At 38.1% G+C, this 25,132-nt stretch overlaps 1 protein-coding gene across 8 annotated transcripts in view; it reads left to right on the plus strand.

The window, feature by feature from the left end:
- Positions 1-25,132, plus strand: part of LOC119657811 (homeotic protein ocelliless) — a 112,110-nt gene that overhangs the window by 45,585 nt on the left and 41,393 nt on the right. For 3 of the 8 annotated variants that reach the window (XM_038064918.1, XM_038064913.1, XM_038064915.1), the window contains exon 2: positions 15,596-15,824. In XM_038064918.1, coding sequence (XP_037920846.1) covers positions 15,659-15,824 — 166 coding nt within the window. In that variant the 5' untranslated portion in view covers positions 15,596-15,658. Of the gene's footprint in view, positions 1-14,135; positions 14,198-15,595; positions 15,825-25,132 lie in introns of those variants that run through there. The other 5 variants (XM_038064916.1, XM_038064919.1, XM_038064914.1 and 2 more) reach the window with 4 other exon arrangements.

A 25,132-nucleotide genomic window follows, 5' to 3' on the forward strand; every position in this document is an offset into this window, starting at 1 on the left:
GGTTTTCAAGAAAGGGTTATTTGGTCGGTCCGGAGTGAGGATGAGGTAGACTATTGGTCCAAGGAGCTTGCCTTCGCAAACTTCAATTTGGTTGTTATAGTTGTGAGACGTTTTGTTTCTCCCTGAATCCGCGCCACAAGAGAAAAGAATCCAAAGTACCATGCAACTATGCTGGAAGGAGAACTTTGCCCTAGAGGCATGTGAATCATCAATTTAGTAGCAACTTATCACTATCCCAACCATACATGAAATGTTGTATCATTAACATCACTTTTTATACTTGCAGCCAATATTACTAACTATTTCTTATCACTATACTGACATCCACCCCGTATTTATCGTATTCGTAGCGCAATATACTTGGAGGGACTTTGTGGCCCATCGAACGATACCTTACGGTATTACTCAGTGTTGATCACTATTGTGTTGTAACATCGGCTCAGACATTACCAATCATTACTTATCACCAGAGTTATTTCATCACCACATCCATACCAAGCGGTGAAGCTGTGTGTGATGTTCGATAATGTTTGGATCACAATCGGCAGTAGTAATGTGGTATTACACTTTAAAGCTATATCACTCTCCTGATATTATATTACTTATCCATTTCTACTTCAACTGCCACTGAACCCATGAGCCGTGCGCATTAAAGAGATCGCTTCAGTCTTTTTCTTTTTTCCATAGTCAAAAAGTCGTTGAAGTACAATAGTAGACGACAAGCTTCGTAAGTAGCTTTGTAACGCCTGTTCCCAAAGATCCTTAAGATCTTCAGGAAGCGAAAAACTTGTTGTGGCTAGTTGTTTTTTTTCACATTTTGGAGATCTACCTTCGTTTGGGAATTTCCAGTCTGGTTCCCCCATTAAATCTGCTTGGCGACGAATTCTTGAAATATTGAAAGGCTGTAGACCGTGGTGGTAGTTATCTTAATGCTTATTGTAGAAGATGGTGCTTCCAGTACCACCATAAGCTTCCCCTTCCATATGCTTAGTATCCTAGAATCAATGCCTATCAACTTGGAAATTAATTTAGCTACCAAGTATTGATTTTAAGTCCAAAAGTTGGCGTGAAACTGCGAGAAAGATATACGTTGATGGGTACTTGAGGCGATAGACGTTTAGATAGGCTTCGATTCCAGCAGTAATACTGACGAAGCCTATATCCTTTCATAAACTTTCACCTTAGTAGACTTTCTTTACTTCTGTGGTGCGCTCATCTGCATCCTCAGTAAGATGACAATCAGATTGTCAGTTTATGAAAGGATATTGGCTTCGTCAGTATTACTGCTGGAATCGAAGCCTATCTAAACGTCTATCGCCTCAAGTACTCATCAACGTATATTCCCCACATCAACAATACTCCCCAACATCGATAAACATTCCGTATGCAGAACACTGAAAGGCTACCTTGAATCTCATAGTACACGGTATTTTCCGCTGCTGGTGAGGTAAGGTTGCGGCTTTATGCTGAGGAGAATTTACCTACCAACTAGTTTACTTCGGTATATCATTCAAAGGCGTTTGAAGAGAACACTCCACATAAGCCTTCTAGGAATCAAATGAAACCAAGCAAATCTTTCTACCTAACGCACTTCCCTACGAACAAATAATGCGTTACCATCTCAGGTATGTATGAATACTAGCTTCTGGAATAGCAGCCATACTATTACTGCAACCATTCTAAGGATGCTGAGTATTGTGCAATATCAATACTAATAGTATCAGAAATCAAGTTAGCATTTCCGTGATTAAATGGTGTCCTGGGTTTTCGTCCTGGCCTTTAATATACTACCAAAGATGTTGCCAGCGCTGTGTTGTCCAATGATCCTTTACTACCTGAAAGACGCGGCAATCTATTTTAAACATATAGACCTTGAAGGGTGATTGGAGCCTTAATTTTTAGACTAGAAGGATATGGTAGGAGGATACAACTTTCTCTACCAGCGGGCATTCTCTTCCTCATATCTGTCAGTTGCATTGCTGAAGCCTTCCAGATGGCATTGAGGAACCTGATTCTTGATAGCGTCTCCAATACTGATCTGTAGCATAGGAGGACCCTTTCTAATTATTCATTATCATATCGTTGCTAGTTCCGAAGTTTGCTGTAAATACTGAGTGAGTCAATGATGTATCTCTGAAGTAATCGCTAGTCTCAAACACTGCTAACCCAAAACATGATTATCACGACATAGCGGGTGCTCCTCCATCTTCAAATTACAAAAAAAAAAGAAAAACCTAAACAGACCGAAAGGAATATCGCACGTCCACCATTAACACATTCAAACATGTTCACATATGATTGCAAAAAAAGAAGTCGAATAACGACAAATATTTTATAGACTTTACTAAGAGGCCTGACATTATTGATCAATAAAACACCACGACGTCGAAAAAACCACTTCATCGAATCCATATATTTTCCCTATCCCCATCAAGTGAACCCAGCCTACATACATATTTGCCTCAGCAATTTTATCGATGTCAAAAATTGTTAATAGTAGCTAGATATCTTTTTAGAATTCAATATAAACATAAATAACACAGTTCACTTTTGAATGTATGCATTTGCATAAATACTGGAAGCGTTAAAACATTTCTTGAAAGAATATTTGCTACCTTTTTTGAGTGAGACGACCTTGTACGTGAATTTTCGAAAAAAATGATCTTATGGAAAAGATACAGTAAAAAAAGACCTATAATGTCCAACGTAGTCCGATTACGTGATACGAACAAATGAGAATTCGTGTCTTTGTTAGAACACGAGAACGATGACGATCCTTTTTAAGTGTGGATGCCTATGGGAAATTAAGATCGAATGGGACTTGTTCTGGCTTTTGAAAGGAATGTCCCATGGCGTACTGGGACAATGTCGATTTGGATGTTAATTCAGTAGAATCATGTCGAACACACCAGCATTTTATGCCGGAAATGTCGACTACATTCAACGGACATTTGTGTATTCAACGGGTCACGTGCAAAGGATACATGTGGCGGAGACTGGAAATTAATTGCTAAAAGTGAAGAATCGGTTTCGTTACTATCATTAGGTATGCAATGATGTAGGTCTGTCTTAGAACAGAGATCTTTACTTATATTAAAAATGTTTGGACTATTTCATCTACAATTCCAAAAAAACCATGTATGTTTATTTTAAATACCCGAAAGTGACGAACAAAATGATTTAAACTAGTTTAACTCCTGGTATATGTCACTAACTGCAAAAGCCACTGTTTTTTCCAACTCAATGGAATCAATTTCCATTGAGTGATCTATGGAAACACTCAGTGTGTGAGGCTTTTATCCATAAATATCAAATCTATTATTCAAATTAAATTGAGAAAAAGAAGAAATACAGAAAAAAAACTTGATACATTTAGATAAGGCTTTGATTGGAATCTATTTATAGTTGGAATGTCATTCAAATTAGTCCGAATGGTCTTTAAAAGTGAAAAATGGATCGATGGTAATTGTTATGGAGAACTATATTCGCTTGCTGTAGAACTATAATTTTTTAATATCTTTTTTGTTTGAAATAATACGAAGACCGCATGTTCAAAGCTTAAGGAATGAGGGCTTTTTTCCTCTATTTTATGGCGTAAACTGTGACGCAGAAAGGTTCAAATATGCAGAAAAGATTCTCCGATAGTTGTATATGTATTTTATTTTGTGCTGTTTTATCTAAGGGTGAATATCTTTTAGGATACAATAGAAGGCTGTAAGGAAGATCTCTTTCCTTGATGGTGTCAAACTCCTCCGCAATAAGTTACAGAATGCCTAGAGACTTTATTGTTCAACAAAAACGACAACAAGAAAACGGTTTCACACACACTGGCAGACATAAAAAGAACGACCGACGTTAATCAATAAACACTTTTTGGCTGACCTTACACGATCAGTACTTCATCTGTCTACCGTAGGTCAATCTATCAAAAATGGACTGATGAAATTCCTGATGGAATGACGTATTTGGTATAACCAAGACGACAAAAAAAGATTTGTACCATTCGGAAAACATGTTTTGATTAATAATACAATGACAACTGCATTACAATCAAAATATAATCAGTCCAGCCAGTCTGATAGATTTTATTTAAAAATTTAAATACCCATCAGTCCGTCAATCATTACCATTAAAATACACTAGACGATCAGTTTGTCATAATTTGGTCATTCAGACTGACCCCAGGTTGATGAAATATGACGTCAATATCGTCTAAGGTCAGCCTTTGAGAGAAAGCCTTCAATCTAGTGTTGAGTTCCCCTTTTAAAGATGAATTACTGACCATACTTTAGGGGAAAGCTTTGACATGGGTAGGGGGAGGGCCCCAAATCCAATGATATTGAGATAGTAGCAACGGTGATAATCTGGTTATTTATCTGCCACTCCAATCAACTGGTTTATTGGAAGCGATCAAATTGAAGCAGTGCGCATCAATTTTCAGTATCCTTTAAGATTCTCGAAACCATCCGGAGCTCCCTCGATCGAAAGAGGCCATAACCAAGATTCAAACAATGTAAAAATTTATAAGAAGCCTGAAATCGTTGGATTCCACGGAAAATAGTTCATTTGTAAGAAGAGGCGGCACAGACTAGGAATTTGCAGATTTTTCTGACTCCTATCAATCTAGTGTGTTCATGGGTTTGAGCGAGAATTTTGACGATACGACGTAGACCTAGAAAATAACTATCTGGAAAGAGACCAAAAAGTAAAGAAAATGTTCCCTCATTTTGCTGCTTACAGAAATATTCAAACCAAAAATTACCATATAGCAGGCAGTAAAAGAGGATGCCATTATCTTACCTCATATTGAGCGACTGATTTACGATTTACGATCTCTAAGGGTGCAGCAGTATAAATTTTCTAACCTAAATTATATTATAGATCAATAGAGGGCTGCTGCTTCTTTGTGCTCTTAAGGCAATATTAAGATCGATATATCAAGTATATTATCACTTCACTTCAGAGTTCCCATCTATCATCATTTCTCATCCGATAAAGACTTATGTTGAATTTACAAGGGCCCTCAATAGATTCGAAATTGGGGCGGGGTGATAGCCGTGTTATATTAAATGAACCTCAGCCGGATCTCAATTTCAATGTCTGTAGCGAAAAACGGGAATAAGGGGTTAAAAAATTCAGACTCGCGGCCTATTCTTATAAAACATGCAACCAAAACTTCCGAAGAAAAAAACTCATATTGCTTCCTCAATATAACTTTTAGATTACATCCTGATATCTACTCTAATGAAATGCCTAATAATATATTACTACATTTCATTGGAGCTTCAATTGAAACTGACAAATTCACCCTAAAAGTTTCGAAGTACCATACCAATACAAAACAAATTTTAGGACACTTTTTGGAAAGTTTGGGGTAATTCCTTCTATTATTAGGAAAGTTATAGTAGACCTGACTTATTATTATTCATATTAAACAGAGTAGTACGATATGCGTAAGGTTCCTATATATCAAGAAACGCTGTAATCTACTGGGAAAATCTATTTATAGCATCAACAAGAACAAAATTTGGAGAACAATACCGATTTTTTGTCCAAAAAATTCCTTAAAAAAAGCCTTCCATACCTGAAGTCGCAGGGTCCGGGTGTTTGACTTGGTGGTGTTGATTTTATAACTATTAATCCATTATATTTTATTCAAATTTCTTTCTAATACGACATTACTATCCAACAAGGAGTGTCATTGTGAATAAACAGGAAAACACAGTATTTTCGTTTTTTCCAAAATTAGCAAAAGTGCCGCCAGATGTCCGCTTTGGCTTCCCTGACAAATTCACTTTTTGAGATGGTTATTGCATGGTATACGACTATATTTTGCCTATATGGGGTTGAAATTGTATCAATCACGCCCAGATGTCATCGTTGATTGTTCGTGGTAATTTGGTTCAGCTCTCCTGGACTTTTCGGGACCCTGGGACTCCTTATCCACCATTCTATGCCTGGTGTTTCCGAGGACATTCACTTGTGGGCAATCCTGGGATAATTCTTTTTGCATGGTGTTGCCAGCAGTGAAGCTATCGCCTACCGTAATGGCATGGCAAAGCGTTAACGAAAGGTTGGAGTGTTCGAGTTTTTCCAATATGCTATTCTAACATAGCACAACAGAAAGGATATTACAATGAATCAGTTGCTATTGAGATGCTGCATTTTTCGCCTGTTGCTTCTCTTATATTGTCTTTGAATGGTTAATTCGGAGTAGGATCATTAATTGTTATCTTACTGAACGTAAACGTCTTTACATCCTGAAGAATAAACCCAGAAGAGGGTCTTCACACCATGTGGTTCTAATGGAATACCCCCTAGTGAATAAGACGAGACTATTCAGTGTGAAATTCATTAAAGCATTAGAGCACAAAAGCCAATCCTACCAAAGTTATGAATCCATTCATGATCCAAATTGTCAATCGTTGTGGTTGGAAAGGTTACTCTACTATTTGTATTGAGTTTTAGGAGCCCTATACGTGACAGTGCTACTTCTTTGCGTACCCAAACTGATGAAGATGCGCCTCATCACACATTGTATACCAAGCGTCAGTAGGTAAAGTCGCTTCAATTCGGACTAGAAATTATCACTTTAACTAACTCCGGCAAAACTCTCACTACATTAAAATAAGGTTTTGTTTTTCACAAAACTTTAAAAATCATAAAAAGAAACGAAAAAATCTTGACTGACGGTTTCGTGCAGGGCAAAAGCAACTCATCAGGCGCAGCCTCACCTCTGCCTGGGAGCAGCGTGACCGAAAATGGCGAAAGGTGGTAATCGTCCGAAATGAATTTTTTTTGGTGTAGGTTTGCAATTATATATAAACGTGTTTGCAATTATATATAAACGTAGCGATTACCACCTGTCGCCACTTTCGGTCAGGCTGCTCTCAGGGCAGAGGTCTGATTAGTTGCCTCTGGCCTGGACGAAACCGTCAGTCAAGATTTTTCTTTCCTTTTTGAACTTGGGTGTTTAACCCAAAAAGAGGAGGCCGTGTACTCCACGCGAGAGGAAGTAAGTTGCTTCCCAAGTGGTCCGGTCTGTCATCAAATGGATGCGGACTCAGGACTCTGCATCCTCAACTTAAAAATTATATTTAATTTTTATGTCCGTAAAATGCTAAGGTAGGGAGAGAACTCCGAAGGGCGCACTCTATTAAATTCTAAGACAGAAGAAACATCGATCGGGAATGCGATCTGTGGTGGATTCCTCTTCGATCGCGGCTACTCCGATACCACGAGCTGATGAACACAGTCGAGCCTCGAGACAGACGATTTTGCCACTTTTCTTTACAAAATGGGCTAGATGATAAAAATGAAACCAGGATACCACATCCCTGCATATATATAATGCGATGAAGGATTAACACTCCATTACAACACCGTCTAGTAGACCAGCAACCACGTGGCAGGAATGCTAGACCAATCGTCCAGAATAGAGTAACACTGTTGCTTTAGCAAACGAGGCGAAGCCAAAAATCTTTCAGTACATGAAAAGTATAAAGGACAATACCTTCTCAGGCTGCCCCCAAAGCCACGTTTAGCAATTTCCACCATTTTTGGATGCATACTCTGCAAAACTGAAACAAATGGAAGGAGTTTCGAGACCACAAACGTCAACTCAAAAGAAACTCAGTTAACCAACTGCCTAACCTACTGCCTAATGACCGAATAAGTTCTATAAAGTCTCTATGTCAGCTTAGTAACAAACTGGAATTTCTACTTTCATCAATCCTCTTTTTCCGGCCTCTTGGCTTTTGAAGCAGTGGATTCGGGCGTCTACTATATTCAATACCTCTTTAGTAAAAAGTCAGGATTGTTTTCGTATATAGGCTCCTCTCTGCAAAGCTTTGAGTTCTCAGGTTAATATTTGCAATATCCTCATTGAGATTTCGTAACGGTGGAGCTACTATTTTCGAAATAATCCAGCTGTGATAAGTGGGCCAATAGGTAGGCATTGAATTGATTTTAATAGCATTTTATATTTCACAAAACATAATTGTCTTTGAAAAGCCTTGGGTCTTCGGGTCAACGTTTGCAATATTCTTATTAAACACTTTGCAACGGTCAGGCTAGCAGTTCCCGAGCGATCCAGCTGTACCAGAGAAGTAGACAGGCTAACTGAATCGATTTTAATAGTTTTCTTTATTTTCATAAAATTTTAATCAATAAGAAATCGATTTTTCCGAAGATTATCCGAATACACCATCAGCATTCCATTTTTATCTTTTATTTTCGCGAAAAACTCCTCATACAAACGTTACCACCAACAATTGTAAATAATGAAGCTAATTTTAGTACAAAAAAAAAAGCCGCGATAAACTATGGGATCTGTGGGGTTTCTAATTAAAATGAAACCGCATAATCGATCGGTGCGCACACATATGCAAATCGTCAGTAGTAAAATCAACCGTCGAGACTGTTAATCCTCCGAGCGGGAATTGTTTGAAAAAAGGGCAGTAGCACAGAAATTATTAATAATCATCTTAATGGAATGCTGTTAACATTGACAGGAATATCTAGCTACTGTATTGCTTGATCGGCTGATCAGATACTCAAATCTCAGACGGAGTTTTTCAACATCTGCCCAACTTTCGGTACGGGAAAGCTTCCAAAGGTCTATGAACCTTTTCCCTTCATTTATCATAAATGCTCAATGTTTTTTTTTCTGACAATCAAAATCATTTCGATACAACATACATAAAATCAACGGGATAGCAACGGTTTTCGAGATTTTTTTCTTTGGTTTATTCGATATTCATAGCCATTTCAGAGAGTTTTTAATTAATTTGTCGAATTTGTAATGGCTACTTAATTAAGATTGTACGTTTGTGCTCATGTTATGCTTTCTTTTAATTTTTCCATGTAACTCGGTGGGCTACGAACAGAAGAATTTACATTTCTGATTTACAAACGTATGTGATTATTAATCAAAACGTGTGTAGATTGACCAATATGATTTATGTCAATGACATTTGATTAACTTCTGTGTGTCGTGTTTTCATCTGCCATGCGCTTTTTCGTCCCTCCTCCTCCGTCCTGAAGCGCTTTCGTTATTGTGCCACTTTTTTATGTTTATGGTAATTAAACAAAATGAGATTGATTAGGTTAATTGCGCGGCTGCTTGCCTCTTTTTTTGACAATAATTATTTATGTATATTTTCCATGAGTTTTTTTTCCTCTTTACCTCAAGATGGAATTCGTCAAAACCATAAAAATGTACTACGTGAGCAACGATAAAAAACACCGTCCAGGCAACAAAGATTTTGATTAACGATCTTTGAAATGATGTTGCTTATAAAACTGCACCCATAAAACGGCCATAATTGATATATTGGCCGTAACGAAGCATCAGGCCAGCATATCCTCACATACACTTAAATATTTATTCATGAGCAGCAACGTGTCTTCTTAATTTTTGCGGCCGCTTTTCTCCATCATTTTATGCTTTTATTATAATATGCATTTCGAATCACATATCAATAAATTTCGATAATGAAGCATATACTGACGACAAGATCATCAATCAAGTTTTTGGCAATTTTTACTGTTTTTGGCAAAGCTTCTTCAGCGGACGAGGTGTTTATCGAATTACACGCGGATTACATTATTAGGCTGCGATATGCATCTGGATAATTTGGAAGTGGTAAAACTTTTAGAATAAAGTTTCTTAATCCTGATCGGTATTTTGTAGGATGTATTTCTGTAAAAGTGTGCCGAGTGTGCGGGTGGAGGATGATTGGATCGAAAGGTGTAGAATTTTTATGACCACATTAGAGAATAGGGAAAGGAAGAGTAGGGATACACGAGCGGTAAATGAGCCACTGAAGCTACTGTTTACTGCACTAAGTTATACTCGATGTTAATCGAATTCTTTTTAACAGTGCCCAAAATGGCCAACGGCTTTTGAAATAAAAAATGTCAAAAACCGTTAAAGATGTGCATAGATACTGAGATCAGTAACTGCAGAAAAGCTTCACCTACTCCAACTTTCCGGATTCCATCTATCATTATGCTTCACGAATGCAACTAGAGAACTGGATCCCAACCTCCACGACCCTAGAATCAAACTAAGCTACCTAATAAGGAAGGGAATTCCCAACAGGCCCCAAAAAATAAATGAGAAGCACATCTATAGCAAACATGTGGATCGACGTGGGCTATGCATCTGTGTACTACAAGTAAGTGCGAATGATAAATGATAAGGAAGTGGAGGCGAAGGCTTAGCACAGACGATCGAGAACTATCAAATGCTTTTGTCAAAATTGCGCCTTAGTTTACTGCCCTCAAAACAGTTTAATTTTCATTTCAATTTGTTCGTGATCATTCAAAGAATGCTGAGTTCAAGTGCATTTCAGAAACCCACCTCCGAAGCAGGCAGACTTTAAATTGTGTTGGATATATTATACAGCTATCCCGGCTGAAAAGTGCGCACATCGTTATATATTTGTGAAAGAGGTCTCGGAATTAAAAAGTTCCAAGCACTAGGTCAGCAGGTCTACTCTTCTTTCATCGTAATCATAAAAAAAATACAAGAAGATCGGCCAATGATATATGTATCCCTTTTGGTCTATTGTCTTTCTTTGACCACTCTAACTCTGATGATCCACCGCGGTCAAATGTTTTTCGAAATTAAAGCGGCTTTCCTTCTCTTGTACTGATTTTATTTGGTATTCCTATAATTTTGCGGTATTGAGGTCAACTTTTATCAGCCAGTCGTTAAAACAATCTATATATGATATATCATGGTTTCAGATTATAACCCACATTGGGCGCCATTCGACAAAAGTCTACACATGCTCCTTTTAGCAGTATTTTACACCAATGTCATGGCAGTTTACCATCGTGTCCTTCAGGAAGCGTCAAACGTCATTTTTCATGTTATCTTCGGAGCTAAAAAAAGCCCAGTTTGGATGGGTGATGCCATTTGCCTCGTACTATGTATGCGAGGAGAGATATAAAGTTGATTGAAAGAAACATACAAATCAAAAACCAATATTAAAATAGAAAGTCCTCGTCATCCAATGGAGAGTGGTTACCAACATAATGTCATGGAAACATCAATTTCGGAGGCTATCTATACATTTCCAATAAATTCGCTTAGAGGAAGATGTTAACAAATATATCGTGCGTTTGCAAACCCTTAGAAAACTCCCCCTACTTTTTCGGGTTTTCCATTATATAACCTGATTGTTGCGGCTTACAACATTTTACTTTAGAACATATCAGCCCAATGGAGACAGGAAACCTAATTTTCTTCTTGCCAGCGAAACTTCAATAGACAGACTGAAATGAAAACAATAGTAAGCTTTATGGATGACTCGCTCTCGTCAAAGGTTGCTAAACTATGCTACTTAGAAAAAGCATAAAAAGAATGCCACTGTATCGAGCGGATAATGCAATTGGTGCATATATCATTTGAACTAGGCAATGGAAAATTTGGAAATTGTTCACACGAAACAACAAAAAGAAGAAACCATAAATTAACTCTCCTGAAGACAAAACATATTTATAATTTCTATGAACGAAGAAAGAGGTCATCTATTTTGGGGACTATGGGCAAGACAGCTCTTTATACCAATGTTCAATGAGTCTGGTTAGCAAAAAAGATGAGGAAATCAAGATAGATACGCAGTTATACACTTCAAAATCCAGAATAAGACCATTATATAAAGAAGAGAATTTACTTTCAGCTGCCATTTAGCAAATGTTCCTCAGAAAATGGTTTATCTCGGAAAGCTTTTAAAAAGACCAGACTTGGAACCACTGAAAGGTAGAAACGAAACGAATATTAAAAAGCATAATGAAGCGTACCTATGAAGGAAAAACTAACTGAGAACTTAACTTAAAGGAGGCGAGGGTTATCGCAAGACATACTCTTGTACACTGAAAAACTGATAAATGAAAAATATTTCTTTCCTGATCATATCACTGTATTCCAGATTTCTGAAATATTTTACTATGGCTAACAATCGGTCGTTCTAAAGTCTATGGAAAGTGGCTGTTTATGGGCAATAATGCTATTAAATTGAGCCAATTTGACAATTGTCCATCACCTTCCATCGTACTCGAGGAGGGCGATCAGACCCAAGTCTGCAAGGGACTCATCTAAAGCCTCACCGGAAGTTATCTGGTACCATGGGAACCGGGATGACCCTCTAAGAGCATATGCTCCAGGAGAATTCCTGGAGGATATGTTCTCGGCCCGATTATTTGCAATTGACCACCTAGTGGGAATTTCATGGTGGTTGTGATTATACCTGCATCGCGGGCAGAGCTCCTCGGAGCTCAAGCGTGGAGTTGTGCTGTACAACTCGGGTGCCGTACCCCTTAGTTGCGACAGAGGTGTTAGATAGGCTTTGCATCCACTGGTATGAATGCTGAGCCTGCACTCAGTATAAACAACTACCGCTGTGCCAGTCATGGCGGGGCTCTGATTGTGGTCACAAAATCAATCCGTGTCCAAAGAGAACCGTGGGATTATGCCTACACGACAGGTACTCACGTTAAACCCCCAGGACTTTCATCGCCTTCCATCAAGCGATTACTGTCAAGTCCCCTGCAATGATCCAGCGGTCCTGTGAAAGTTGTTGAGTAGCCTAAGCTAAAGTATGAACATTTTCCATCCTCACCCATTATATCAACAAATAAGCAATGGGTTATGGAAGGATACTATTGAAAATAGCTCGATTATAGCATAGGACACGCAACAACCGTGCTGTTCTTGTTGAGAAAGTGCGTCTGAAGGACCTCCTTTATGGACCCTGCAATAGTAACACCTGAAGCAGAAAGAACTGTCAGATGAGGATTTAATGTGTCAGGATTTGCTCTCAATTGATCGCGGCATACGGCGTGTCTAGCTACCTACGCATGCTCATTTAATTTTTGCATTACAATTTTCTTATTCGTATTGATTCGACCGATACCGTGGAATGTTATGAAATGGGGGGGGGGTTCAGGTTTCCTTGAAGTGCAAACTTATTAGTGTCATTTAAAGGTAATTTGATTCAGTGTACTATTCAGGGGTTGGGCCAAGCACAAAGCCAAATTAAGAATATTTGGAACGAGCCTAAAATTGATTGATATTAGTTTGTAGAACAGGTACCCCAAGTCGGATGAAGGAGGAAGATAACCAGGGTCGAAAATATGTTAATACGTGTGACCACGTGCTCACATAAATAAGAAAGTATGTGTTTCGGAATTAACGTACTAGTATTAGTACGGAAAAGCTATGAATTGGGGACCAGAAAACCAAATCATGCATTACTTGAAAAAAAATTTTGAAAAAGAGTCAAAATTCTTGTGCCCATTTCTTTCACTGAAACAGGGGAAAGTCTTATTATTACAGCCTTGCTGTGTTAAGTTAATTTTTTCTAGGTGAGGCCAACCCGGTCAATGAAATCGTTCAAAATAGAAAAAAGCTACCTTACTGCCGAAAAGACAAGCGTACTTAACAAATAGGACTTACTTGTGATGTCAGGCTAGTCAGTTTTCGTATGAGAAAACTGCATCGATTCTGCAGAAAGCGAGTAAAATTCTCCTGGTCGAACGTCAAAGAATAGACTCCAACCAAACTTCAAGTTTTTTTCAAAAATATAATTTAGAACCCATACAATTATATGAACAAAAAGAAGTCAATAATATGCCTGACAGACTTCATAAGACGGTAGCAAGTCAGACGGAATGCAATAAAACCAGTAGAACCGCATGGACGAAAACAAAACCTTGCACTCCTTACGCACTTATTTAATTGAAATCATTTTCAATTACCTGCTTGAACCCACACTGAACAGTCTTTTCGAACCCGACCTCCTTCCGAGTATTTCGATTATCTGGAGCTGGGATTAACTAGAAGATGACAAAGTCCGATCTTTTCAGTCACATTTAATCTTATCCTTTAGTGTCTAGCAATATTGCAATACCGTACTTACGCATTGCATTGAAAAACCTAAGTACCTGAAAAATGTTCATTATTATCCTTTTTTGACAGGCTTGTTGCTGGTCAGAACATCGCTCTCCTGACAAAACAAGAATTTAAAATTAGCCCGCAAATATGCTGAGGTTTTCTTCATACTTTCCTTTTTTCTTCACTAGACAAAAGCCGTACGCTGCGCTGAAAATTCAACAAAAATAAATCGAAAATTTTCTTTTTTGAATGAAAAAAAGATCGAAGATATTTGAAAAGAGAAAGAATGGTGTAGGTATTTAAATCCTAATCCAAATTCAAAGTGAATTTGCCGACATTGTTTTCCTACCTCTGGTGTCAGACTAAAAGGAAAATACACTTTGGTTTCAATGAACAAGGACGAATTTGTCACCACGTTCGGGGTGGAAAAATGGCAAAAGAAAAATGCACAATATTTCAAAAGAATAATTTGGACAAAAAAAAAATACTGCTCGGCAAATCTATTACTGCTTGGACTACTTACCGCACTAAATTACACGATTCAGTGAACTTTTAGTGGTTTCGGGTAGAATAGGTACTTCTTAATTCTCCTGCGTACACTGTGTATTCGCATACAAAATTTGCGGTCGTATCGATGAGGGTACAAGGCTAAGGGAAACTGAAGAACATGCCAGCAACAAAAGATAGTGGTCCGAAATTAATTTCACATCTGTCAATTATTTCTCGATGATGCAATCATGATTATCCTTTTCTTTCTGTTGGGAAAGCAGCAAAGGCAATGACTGGAAAGGCTACAGGAATGAGAGAAGAAAAAAAGGGTGGACTTGTTTTAGTGGCCTGTCAAAATTTCAATCATTTCGGGACAGCGACCAAAAAAATTGAAAGTATGCATGGAGAAGGCCACCCGTGCAACTCATGGTGAATCTATCAGTTGATGTATCTTGTTCTGATATTTAATTTATTGATATTATCTTGAAACATCATTCGCACCTCCGGAAATTATATCTCAGATCGGCTGTAATAAGTGTGATATTTCGGTGTATGGAGGATTTATAAAAAGGTGTCATAACATGATGCGCTCTTGTCTGATTTGTCCATCGATACCATCTATTTAATTGATGGGTGTCCGCATTTTTGAATGACAATATTTGTTTTCTATTACACGATTTTCTGTCAATACTTTTCCGTTTTTGTCAGGGATGGGCTTGCTTTGAGTAAATGGTTGAATTTTCTGAGGAATAGTGATACTTAATTTTAGTTGTACCAAGAATTCGGGTCCTTAAACACTTTGACTCCAAAAAAGAAAAATGATTAGTATTGTTCTAAGGACGATCACCGAAAAAACGAGCAGATATTGTCAGTGATTAACAAGTAGATCAAATTTGACAGGAGCTAACTTCTATACTATAGTATATCTGAAAGACTGGAAATTACGTAGTATATGACTGATTTTCTTGGGACGTGAAATGACTAATATTACAGATTTGTGTTTTCTGAAATAACAAACTTTTTACCTTATTTTTTCCGACTTTTGGTAAAGCACATTTTTATGAAGTAAAGCCCATACTTAGAGCCGGAAAACCTTACATTTTGACTTTAGAAAATTGGAAATTTTGTCTATGAAAAACTAAATTTTTTTAATGATAATTAAAACAATTTTCTAACAATTTTCCTTTTTATTTTTTACAGGTTATTCAATAATAAATTAAAATAAAATTTGCTGCAGTGGCGCTACATACGAGCGAAGCCTTCATGGCGGGCTTTCTTAAAACGGGCGAATTAGGTCCGCATGGATATGGGGCACCACACCCGCATCATGCTGTGGCGCATGGGCCTTTACCGCCTGGTATGCCCATGGTGGGGCATTTTGGACTTCCACATGGGCTTGATGCTGTTGGGTTCCCCCAAGGTATGTGGGGTAAATATTGCAATTTTCTATTCTTTTTATCTAGTTTATAAGACAAGGATATTACAGAGAGTATGAGTAGTCTATCATTCCATGTAGTATTCTATTGATGAATGGAGCAAATTAATACAGATTTTTCCATTTAATTAAAAAAAAACGAAATTTTTTTTTCGGAACATAAAGAAATTTGCTTTATTCATAATTATTTTTACTAAATTTAAGGAAGGTATTTTGCTCCTTTAAACATTTTAGATTTTATATTGGCTTGGCATTCTCACAGATTCCTTAATGACTACTGAGAAATTTTTAATTGGTTCGTAATTATCCTTTTCAGGATTAGCCTCTAGGATTTAAATTTGGCAAGACAGTTAAGCTATTCCTCCAAGCCTACCTGCTCCCTTAACATTTCTAAACCTCTTCTTCGTTTTACTACACCTAAAATTCTGTAAACGTTTTATAATTACACATTGTATGGTAAATTTCCGATATTATTTCCTGGGTAGATTCCAAAAAGTATTTACCTTATTATTAAACCTATCTGACTTATTTCATTGCTTCTCAAGACAGTGCGTTCAAAGCATAGGTCTCTTAAACAGCCTCTCTATTCGGATCTTATTTTCAAAGAAGCAGAAAACACATGGAATACACCTTCAATTATTGGGTGAAGGTATCGGGCGAAATAGGATTTTTTCAATAATATTCACAAATAAATTAACAACTACTTGATAACGGAACGGTGCCTAGCATCGAGGAGGAATCCATTTAGAAAATCCTATTAAGACTTTAATTGAAAACAATTTTATTTTTTTGATTTACATTGCAAAACATCAAATGAAGATCCCTAACTCCCCAAGTTGTCTATGTTCTTTCTTCGACACTGCTAAAACACAGGAAACGCAATCAATCATGGTATGACCCTGCTGGAAGTACTCAACTAACATGCCATCATTCAAAACGGGTTCTTTGTTTTCTGCAACATGAAAATTGCATAGGTACTATTCTGAACTCAATTTTACTCCACTTTTGTTAGTTCCTTGGGTTTTCCTGTCATTTAAATATATCAACTAAATCACATCTAAATGTGGACCTGTCCTAATCACAAAATTTTTCACCAAATTTTAGGCCCGCTGCCGTGTCTCCGAGAAGACACACTTTTAACCTTTCTCATGAGCGGCGGACCAGAAAATTTACGATGACGAAAGTCAATAAAGTCAAGACAAGGGCGATATTACAATTACAAATCGCTGCAGTGACCTCAAAGAAGGTGGAGAATTGTCTGTGCTATTCGCATTATTGGTCGCAGGGTATCATGCGGATTTAAAAGATGGCTTACAGTTTACGCCGATCGTATTTAATACATTTTGGAAGGACTTCCGTAGCAAGCCTCCACACCACTCCACGAGATTTGCTCAAATGGGTTATCACTCAACCGCAAAGAATGCAAACGCCTTGCGTGGTCGTCCTTACAACAAAGGGCGTCTGCTTGGTTCAAAGTTGTGAAGCCTCTACCCACCAAATCTACTCTTGCACCATCTTCAAAGTGTTAATACAGTCCCATTCTTCCAATTTCTCAAAAGGATGCTGTCTACACACACCTAATTTGTCTCGATCTCGATCAAAATGATTGCTTTCACATATTTGCGCTGGCTCCTCAGAATAGTTCTAAACACTTGTACAACCAACCCCTATAATGTAGTGCTGCCACCATAAATGCAATAAATTGTAACGACAGCACTCTGAAATTGGAACTCTGAAATGCTGAGCAATACCAAGTGGTCAACGGTGACTATCGGTTTTCACAGCCGGTAGTCAGGCTTTCACACACCGACAACTGTCTTCCTTAAGGATAATGTTCTGCGTTGATATGTCGAGATACTTTTGAATATGTTCCTTCTGTTACCTTGTTGATGTTCAAAGTCTTTATCTTGTTCATGGTTTCATGGATGGTTTTCTCCTGTTTTTTACATAGTTTCTTTATACCTGCTAATGACTCCTGGACGACGTAAGTCGATACTGACTTCTTGAAATATCATAACTTCCTGCTATTCATCCGTATCCTGTTTGTCCTTATCTTCACATGCTTATCAAATTACCTGAATTTTGCATATTCAAACTCTACAACTTCCATCTGTTTGAAATTTTTGCATCGCCGTGTATAGACCTCATTACTAATGTAAATTCAACAATTCCATGGGACAGATCGCTTAGTTTTTTTGAAGACAGTCGGTACTAAGTTTAAAAGTTTTCTATATCTCCGATCAATGATAGGGATTCTAATGAAATCCTCTGATTACGAAAATTCCTCCATTTTGTAAAATAGACGAAGGTCAAGCCTCCCAAGATTGGGAGAACATGGTGTACGAACATTTACATTTCGCCCCTATATCGCCGATATATGAGGGCAAACATTCCTCGTCTTCTTTGGTCTTTGTCCCAGTTAGTAGTGGAGTCGGCTCGTCTGGATTAAATTCTCAATTTTCTTCGGTCATAGGCTTGGTCCAAGTGTAGTCAGACACTTTGAAATTACCATCTAGTGTATCAAGCCTTTTGGTCGTTTGCCATCGACTTCAATGCTCAGGCCAAATTTAACTAGTGAGTTCCTGCTGGCGTGAATCACTTGACCATACCATCGAAGATGCTACTCATTGACTGCAGATGTTCTTATTTGGAATGTCATCATCGTGTTATGCTCCAGGCTTATTATCTTTGATAGTCGGCCAGCACTCAGACATTTCTTGATACGTTAACCACAGCCCAATTCACCGTTGGCTGATAGCATTGATTCGAGATATATTTAAATCACTCAGTTCTGGGTATCTCACTCTCACGATAGTATCTGTTTCATTGAGATCTATCAGCAAAAACTGTTTTCAGTCGAAGGCTGTGCCACAAGTTGATAGACTTTCTTGTGAGGCGCTACCAAAACATGACCGGTCTAGAGCATTGTATTAGGAAAAGAAGCGTCGTGGTGAAAGCTGACTGCGCACTTTCGAGTAAATCCTGATTCTTTCCGCAGATCATCAAGGTGCTGACACTACCCTTTAGCGATAATCACTCGACTGCGCAGAAGAAGGATTTTTACATCTGATTGACTTCCCTGGCTGGAATTGATACAGGACATTTTTGCAAGTTCAGTACGAACTATTAGCAGGCAATGCATCTACCGATAGCTGAATGTAAAACCTACAATTCTTTCACAGGCTTCTGCGGCGGTATTCTCTCTCTTCTCCTTAAGGGCCGACTTCTACATTCGAAGGACTTATGACCCTAGGTTTGCCTTCCAAATCAAATTTCATGCAAAATTTCGTAGCAGTCGATTCAACATGCTCTAATCAAAACTTGTACAATATCCTTAAGCTTATATGAAATTTTCGATTCGCCGAGTTTACAGGATACAAGCTTCCTAATTTTTCAAGCAGTATTAAAAACGTGAAAGGTCGTTTCATTAATTTTTAGATAAATTGTTCACCAATCCGAAAATGCTTTCTTTATGCGGTATGGCTCATGTGGCACTTACTGTTGTTATTCCGGAATAAAACCCTTTTTTAACGATCCTACCTTTCTCAATACGTACTATCACTTTTGCAAAACTACCCGCCTTCGCTATCGTATACCCCACCGTTGACTTTAACTATTCTTCCTAGCACATTTTATTCAAAAAGCAAACATAACTTTACCTAACTCAATTCACTTAAGTTTATTTGTTTAACTTTCTCTCCTTCGCAACACCTTTAAGCAAACATTAACACACACATATGACCCGAACCACAACATTACGAATTAAAGTTAATTCAGAATTTATATGACTTACTTATTACATTTACCAGAGGTCGTTATCACTCACAAATCCACCTTAACATTTACTGGGGCATATAAAATATGTGTTATTGAATTTTCCGGATGAATCCTCGTAATCTTCTCAACCCACCCACCCGACAACCGTAAAAAAAATTTCCCCAAAGGCATAGTATAAACATTGCGCGAACAACGTCATCTGCTATAGAGGTTAATGTATCCGGGCGTCTACTGCCTACTTGAAAAGCAGAACTTTCATATGTACAGGCTGCAGGGTGGAGCGCAGGAAGAAATGAAAAACTCGGCCGCAAAGTGGCAAACATTGTTCAAATTATCAAGGTTTACTTTAGCCCCAGGATATGTGAGATCTTAGCACCCAAAGTTGCTTCTATATTAGCATAATGCATTGCAGATGTCATGAATGTCGAACGTTTTCTATGTGCTCAGTGGAAATCAAAGGTAATCGAATTGAGGAGGAAATTCACTGAAGAAGTCTTCCGTGCTGAATAAGAAATAAGATAGAAGATTGAATCTGGAGTAAAACGTATCAGATACCCCTACTACTATGCAACAATACAGGAAGCATTCTCGCTTAGCATCACCTCTTTGAACTCCACGTATTCATCCACAAGGCAGTCACTGCTTACGCATCCTTTAACCTTTGAAATCCCTTCGAAGGGCTTGTGCATGGTATACCCAAAAGATACATTATCGCTCATGAAATACTAATTTGGGCAATGCCATATCGAAAAGAAACACTGATCCACCCTACTCATATATGTACCGAAACCAAAAGCATTCAAACAGAGGGCTTGCTTTCTGAGAACAAACAATGAGAACCCGTCCATTGGGATGTTTTGGAAGGGAGTTGGTAGGCCACCCTTCAGAAAAGTGATTTCCTATTTTCACTCTTAACATTTCCCGGCGCTTTTACACGAAGTGGTTGTTTTGTTTCGGTTTGGGTTTTGTTGGTTGTTCTTCTTCTGAGTGAGTATTCATGACCATGACTATAGGATGTTGACGTACATTCATTCGGGTTTTTCGTCCCTGCCTCGCCTGGTTCCCTCCTCATCACTCGTTCTACGTATTACTACCAAATTTCCCGTACTAAATAACATTTGCTCGATTTTCCACTTGGTTGTGTTTAGCAATGATTTCTCTTCTATATAGCGTATCCTATGTGTTCCGTTCATCCTGCTCGGTATAAACTACAACAATGACAGTTTCGCAAAAGGATCTTGTGGGTAGGTAACGACTGCAGAAGTAGGGATGAAATTGTGAATGGGGGAGTTCTGATTTCTCGGTTTGGTAGAATGAATATTCTACATTAAATGGACCAACCAATAACTGAGTGAAGAATGGAAAACGAATATCCAAGGAAGGGAAATAGGTTGACATTGTGTTTCCGAAAAGTTATGCAAACGTAACTTTGATGTATATATTCCAGTCATTCTCGCATAGAAAAAAAAAGAAAAAGAAGGGGATTGGTATTGAAGGGTGTAGTTAGTTTTATTTCATTTCTTTCCAGTTTTTGCTGATCCCTTGCAACATCCGACTAGGGAGGCATGTACAAAGCAAGGATTTCTCTTTGCCTTTTATAATGGATATTCTGCTATGTATATCCATCGTTTTCGTCACATTCACAGTTCTCTACCTATAGCATGACAGGACTAACATTTGCTTGAATATTGCCCGCCATTGAATCCTTTTGTTAAAACGTAAATAATACCGTCTGCGGACAGAAAGTATGAATGCACGAAAGAGTGTGACGGTGACGACGACAACGAGTTGAATGATGAAAGGAGTATTGAATATAATGAATGCTTCCTTTTTTTTGAAACATTTTCGAGTATAAACTTTTGTATTGACTGTTGATAAACATTCATACATATGTATACATTTGACAGAGGAGCCTGTATCGGTTCTGGAAAAATGGCAGATGTTTTCTGAGTCAGATAGATACGGATGACGACTAGTTTCAATGACTTTCTCTACTTTCAAAACAAGAAAAAACTCGATTTTCTATTATGTTTGATTGAATTAGAATTTTGTATTCAGATCTAGCTTTTTCTGTGGATAATACCGACAAATTTCAGAGTTACTGATGATGAATCGGATTACCGTTTTTATCGGTTGATGATCCTTTTTATCCCACAACAGCGACGTATGCTCTGGCTTAAATTTGTCTTTCGTGTTTTTAGAATTTTGTGCGAATGAGGCTCTGCATCTTTTCTGAACATCCTAGTTTCCAAAGGTATAATTATTTCCAGCTAGATAGAGAAGCATGTCCAATTTTACCTCTTCATTGTGAAGGAGTTTGCCTTTAAGCATGGCCGGAAATGGTCTCGCAATTCATTGGTTGTAGTACGCACTTCATGCAGAGAGGAGTTATTTGCTATACATATAAGGGAATGCTTCAATACCTCTATGTGAAAGCATCGCCTCCAAAGCTAGTCTCAACTTATATCATGTATAAAGTCAGAAACATTGCTTTTGAACTAAGGTTGAGTAATTTTTACCTTATGAACTGGAGCCGAATCTTATTAGAAGGTCCTCAACTTAGCAACGATCATTGAATGAAAAAGAAAAGCGGTTTCATCAAGGATAGAAGCGTTAGACACTGTCTTACCTCTGCCTGGGAGTAGCATGACCAAATGGCGTTGCTATATGTTGTTCGTTGCTTCATAAAATTTCACAATCTCGCCATGGGCATAAATCATATCGAGGACGAAAACCGCCTAGTTCGTATCTAAGCATGGTTGAAACAAACTTTTTCGTTTAAGAATTGAGGGTACCTGAGTCCGCATGTCGATCAGGATCAATAGAACAGAAACTTTCTACCACTTTATTTGGTTCACGGACCTCTCTTTTTGGGACACGCACGATGATTCGCAATTTCGTCACAAGAAGCTGGATGGGTTGTTCGCTCCTTTATATAGATTCAACACATATTTGACAGTGGCTTAATTGGGTCGAATAATAATCAGATACAGAAGTTCTAATTCGAGGGACAAGAATTAATAGCCTTAGTTTAAATGGATGTTCAACTACAGGATTCCTAACTCACAACAAAATCTAATATTGCAATGTCAAAATTCGCCTAGCATGTTATGACTTGTGCCAAAATCGTCCTGTATACTAAATTATCCTGTTTGCGCGCAACAAGTTAACGAAAAAATAACGGTTTCATTCAGGCAAAGTAAGAGAGAGGGTGGTTTCCAATCTTTCTTAAGAAGTGAGAGGGTATCTTCTTGAGCCGTCTGTCCATCATTTTATTTGATGCAGCCTGATTCAAAAAAAAATCTGACTGAGGCACGTGCAAACTGTGAGTATATTAAAGACCGCATTGCAGCAGCATAACTATTGAATTTTCGATCGTTTATGGAAAATATAGTCACGGAAGGAAGCTAGTTGCAGTTTTAACCTAAAAGCTTAATTTGGAGAATACTGTCTTGTTTTTTTGGGTTGATAGCTTAATTTACCCTAATCTTATTTAAAAAAATACTAACCGTGAGCCGCTCATTTCCAAAATTACCACCTTGAGAAAATCGCTCTAAAGAACTTGCCAATTAGGAGAAACGCACAAATAGACTCTTCGAGCTTCTTCGAAATTAAAGCGAAAGTATCTTCCTAGCGTCCCCTTCAATGAAGAATCTAAACACTCTCTGCTCCACTAAAGCATGCTTCAAATGCCTGAAAAACGGTTCACGTAGAAAAGTGATAGGCAGTAGACTCTCCATAAAGTAATATAACAGCGCCAGTAATGCTGGCACTCACCCCCCATTTTTCCATTTTCTAATCTAACCAAATCTGAGCCAAGAACAATAGAACATTAATTAAAGAATCCTCGAAGTTTTCTTTGTCAAACTCACTCTCATTTTGCCATTGCTCTTCAAGTTTTCAGAACTCATAGAAACACCAACCCTGGTTTTTGGAATCGAAAAGATGTTTCGGCAATTTCCAGAGTGCCTCGATTGAATCGATTCTTTCCGTGATAATGAGATTTTGTGTTGCCAACAAAGACAAACACCGGAATCCGTCATTATGGAAGGGAAACTATATTTTATAGTTTCTTAGAATTATCCATAATTAACAGTAGAGCTAACCGCATCCCCTGATTCAAAACTTCCTCAAAAAGTAGTTAACACCAGTTGCTCACAATAGACCAAATGTTAGTCCATGTTAGTCCTATTGTTCAAGAGCTAATTTTTTCGAAACACATTTTTGTTTGGGGATTGAAGGAGCCCTGAATCATCCATCCCCATGATGGCAGGCTGCATTAATTCTAAAGAGCCACTTAGTCCTGTCTTTAGGAATATGGACCTCTTATAGGAGAATACCAACTTTTTCAAAAACTACTGACGGAAGAGCCCTTATTCAAACGCTTCCTCACCTTTGGCCTACGAAACAGCGTCACCGAAAAGGGTTACAGCTGTTGCTAGCTCCTGGCATGGGTGTAAATTATTCCGAACGAAACATCGTTGGTTTAAACCTTTGCTGAACTAAGTTTATATGCACGGTTTTTTGTTTGGAGATTGATTGCTCCTGCCTTCTTTTCAATCACGCTAAGTGATTTTCACTTCTCACTATTTTTGTGCAAAATAATTTCGTATGGGACGATTGCTAGAAAACGACGAATTTCAACCATCGTACCATCCACAATGGCAACAGAGAAAAGGCAGGATCCTCTTGAAAATAGAAGAATTCGTCCTCTCCCACCTTGATCCATACAGGCACAACCTTACCAGATTTTAGCGCTAGTTGCGCAACGAACCCAAGCTAATGAAAAAAAACCGACAAAATCGTTCCAAATTGAGCTATAAAATTCGATACACAGAATACCACTCTTGGTGTAAGCCCATATAACAGACAGGAAAACAACATCGATCCCAATCAGTGGATGGGAGACGCAATTCGCATGAAACCGTCTAAATTAGAGATTCGCCCAAAAAGACGCTTGACACTAGGACTTTGCCAGTCAAGAAAGCAAACGCATCAATGCTTTTCAGAAAGTAGCAGTAGCACGACCCTAAGCTCGCAAAACTGTACACCTAGATAAAGAACCACATTAAGATGTGCAGCCCGCCTTCAACTGAAGTGTCACTTCGCTACATAGCCCATCCTGCTAACTGTTTGCGAACATAGTCCTCTGATCCTAGATCAATCACCGCAGCGAAAATTGGCAAAACTCAATATTCCGGAGGTTCAGCAAAACACGCATAACATGCTGAGTTAAATAGCTTATCATATGTGACTTGAGAGATCTGCCAATACAGACTAGACTAGAGGAATTGTATTATGAGACTCGTCAACTTTTTAAAACTTGTACCCCCAAATTTCGCAATTTTGAAATTGCTCAATGTCATCTGAGGTTTCAAAATTGCAGGACTTATACTGTACACACTTTCCTTCACAAGCAAAAGGACTTTCTTATTTCGATCCGGTGATTTGTTAATGGAGAATTTTTAGCGACCAGAAGGCCGCATTGGTTTCTTCCACTACTGCTTTCTTTTATACCCACGGAA

This window comes from Hermetia illucens, chromosome 5, assembly GCF_905115235.1.
Source record: "Hermetia illucens chromosome 5, iHerIll2.2.curated.20191125, whole genome shotgun sequence".
NCBI lineage: Eukaryota > Metazoa > Arthropoda > Insecta > Diptera > Stratiomyidae > Hermetia > Hermetia illucens.